We start from the raw sequence: 2496 nt of genomic DNA on the forward strand, positions 1-2496 counted from the left end.
ATGTTAGGGATAATACTTCTTCAACTATCTCCCATTTATTAGGGGCATCGCCTCTTCTCCATCAGAGTTTACCAATATATAGGACCCATTTGGTGTGACCTTCTTGACTATGAATGATCCTTCCCACTTAGGTTCGAACTTTCGTTTGCAGCGCCCATGCATGACAATCGGTCTATTGACTACTAGGACAAGATCCCCACGAGCGAATGAGCAAACCTTGACAGACTTGTCAAAGGCTCTCTTCATTCTTCCTTGATTGAGCTCGAGGTTCTGCTGAGCCTCTAACCTCTTTTCATCAAGGGCATCCAACTCTCGGTAACGGAGCTTGACCCTATCATCTTCAGTGAGTCCCTGATCTATAGCGACACGGAGTGAGGGTATTTGAACCTTGAGGGGTAAGATCGTCTCACCTCCGTAGACTAGGGAATAAGGAGTAGAGTTTGTAGCATTCCGAGTGGTGGTGCTATAGGCCCACAGAGCTTCAGGTAGTTTCTCATGTTAATTCTTCTTTGACTTTGAAACTGACTTCTGGAGCACCCCGCACAGAGTTTTGTTGAATGCCTCAGCTAACCCGTTGGCTCAAGGGTAGTACATAGTTGTGTACTTCCACTCAAAACCGAACTGGTTGACTAAACGATCAATGTGAAGGCCCCTGAACTGAGGGCCATTATCAGAAATTATTCGGTTTGGAGCCCTAAACCGGTATATAATGTGGTGGAGCACGAAGTTGGCCACAGTGGTCCTTGGAACTTGCTTAAGAGGGTCTGCCTCAGCCCACTTGGAGAAGTAATATGTCGCTACTAGAATGAAGGTATGATCCAAGGTGGAAGGAGGGTCAATGGGTCCTACAATATACATACCCCACTGGGAAAGGGATCATGATGTTACTGTAAGATGGAGAGGCTCTGGGGACTAATGAATGAGGCTTGAGTGTGTTTGGCACACCTGGCCCCTTTTGGTATAGTTTTTGGCATCAGCCACCATGGAAAGCCAATAATAACCGAGTCTTCGTATACACTTGTAAAGTTTAGGGCCGAACTGATGCAGCCCGCAGATAGCCGAGTGCACTTCTTCAAGTACTTTGGTTGCCTCTTGTGCATCGACACATCTGAGGAGGATTTCATCAAATGATTGACGAAAGAGAACATCCCCATCGAGAAGGGTGTACTTAGTGGACATCTGCCGTTTACCATTTCGTTCTGCCCAATCATCAAGTAGCCGTCCATGATTTATGACTTCATGATAGGCTCCCTCCAATCTTCCACCTGTTCAACCTTTGCACACATCGGGTCAACGAATTTAGGCTCCTGCTTCTCGGCCTTGGATTATTTACCTTGGGACATTTCCGACTCTGCCTTAATGACATCCTGGGCTGCAAGGAGCGCTCCGAATGGATAAGGTGAGCATTCAGGTAAGACATCCCTCTCATCATCTGCATCAACTTTGATTCTCAAGTCGACATGTCTTCATTCGGTTTCCTAGACAGGCGTAGGTCTTGATGAAGACAGTTGAATGGTGGCCTCGAGCTTTGAGAGCACCTCAGCCTACCACTTTAGCCTTCTAAGGATATGACTCAGGGAGAAGTCATCAAACAGGACCATATAAGATTTGGTCGTGTCATGATAAGGCTTGAGAGTATCCTTCCTCATGTCATAAATCCCTTGAAGCTACCGGATGACCATCTTAGAGTCACCGAAGATGTTTAGCTGCTCCAGCTCAAGTTCCTAGGCAATCTCCAGTCCGATTATGAGGGCTTGATACTCAGCTTCATTATGAGAAAACGTCTCTGCAAGTGTGAAGGATAGAGGAATCATTCCATCATTAGGAGTCAGGAATACAACTACGGCACCCCCTCTATCAGACTGAAATGCTCCGTCAAAGTACATTTCCCATGGCTGAGATAGTACCGTATAGAAAACTTCTTCATCCGGAAGGTCACTTGATAGGGGAGATTCTGAAAGAACTAGGTGAACCGCAAGGAAGTCTGCTAAGGCTTGACCCATGACTGCCTTCTGTGGTTCATATGTGGTGTCGAACTCCATCAGCAATGATGCGCACTTAGCCAAGCGTCCTGACAAGCATGGACGAGTCATAAGGAACTTGACCGGGTCCGCCTTAGAGATTAACTTGATCGCGTGACCTAGCAAGTAATGACGGAGCTTCTGTACCGCAAAGATCAAGGCTAGGCACATCTTTTCGATGGGAGGGTAATTCTTCTAGGCTCCCTGTATTCTGCAGCTGAGATAATAGAGCGCTGCTTCTTTCCCTCCATCATTGTTCTACGCTAGGAGTGCCTCGAGTGACTCATCAAGGGTGGTCACGTATAGGATGAGAGGCCTTCTTAACACTGACATAGAGAGTACTAGTGGATTCAAAAAGTACTGCTTGATGTCATCGAGCACAGCTTGGCACGCTTCATCCCATATGAAGGGTGTGTCCTTCTTTAGGAGGTGTGAAAAAGGCCTGCATCATCCTGAAAGGTTTGAGATGAACCTC

General features: G+C 46.8%; 1 protein-coding gene across 1 annotated transcript; it reads right to left on the bottom strand.

Moving 5' to 3' along the window:
- Positions 1 to 1724: 1724 nt before the first annotated feature.
- On the bottom strand, positions 1725 to 2192 carry LOC148781987 (uncharacterized). The gene has a single exon (XM_088866250.1). It carries the CDS (start codon positions 2190 to 2192, stop codon positions 1725 to 1727), a length of 468 nt encoding a protein of 155 aa, XP_088722376.1.
- Between the last annotated feature and the right edge of the window lie 304 nt (positions 2193 to 2496).

Source organism: Amborella trichopoda, chromosome 5, assembly GCF_054954075.1.
Source record: "Amborella trichopoda isolate Santa Cruz 75 chromosome 5, AtrichopodaSantaCruz75HAP2 v2.0, whole genome shotgun sequence".
In the NCBI taxonomy this organism is placed as follows: domain Eukaryota; kingdom Viridiplantae; phylum Streptophyta; class Magnoliopsida; order Amborellales; family Amborellaceae; genus Amborella; species Amborella trichopoda.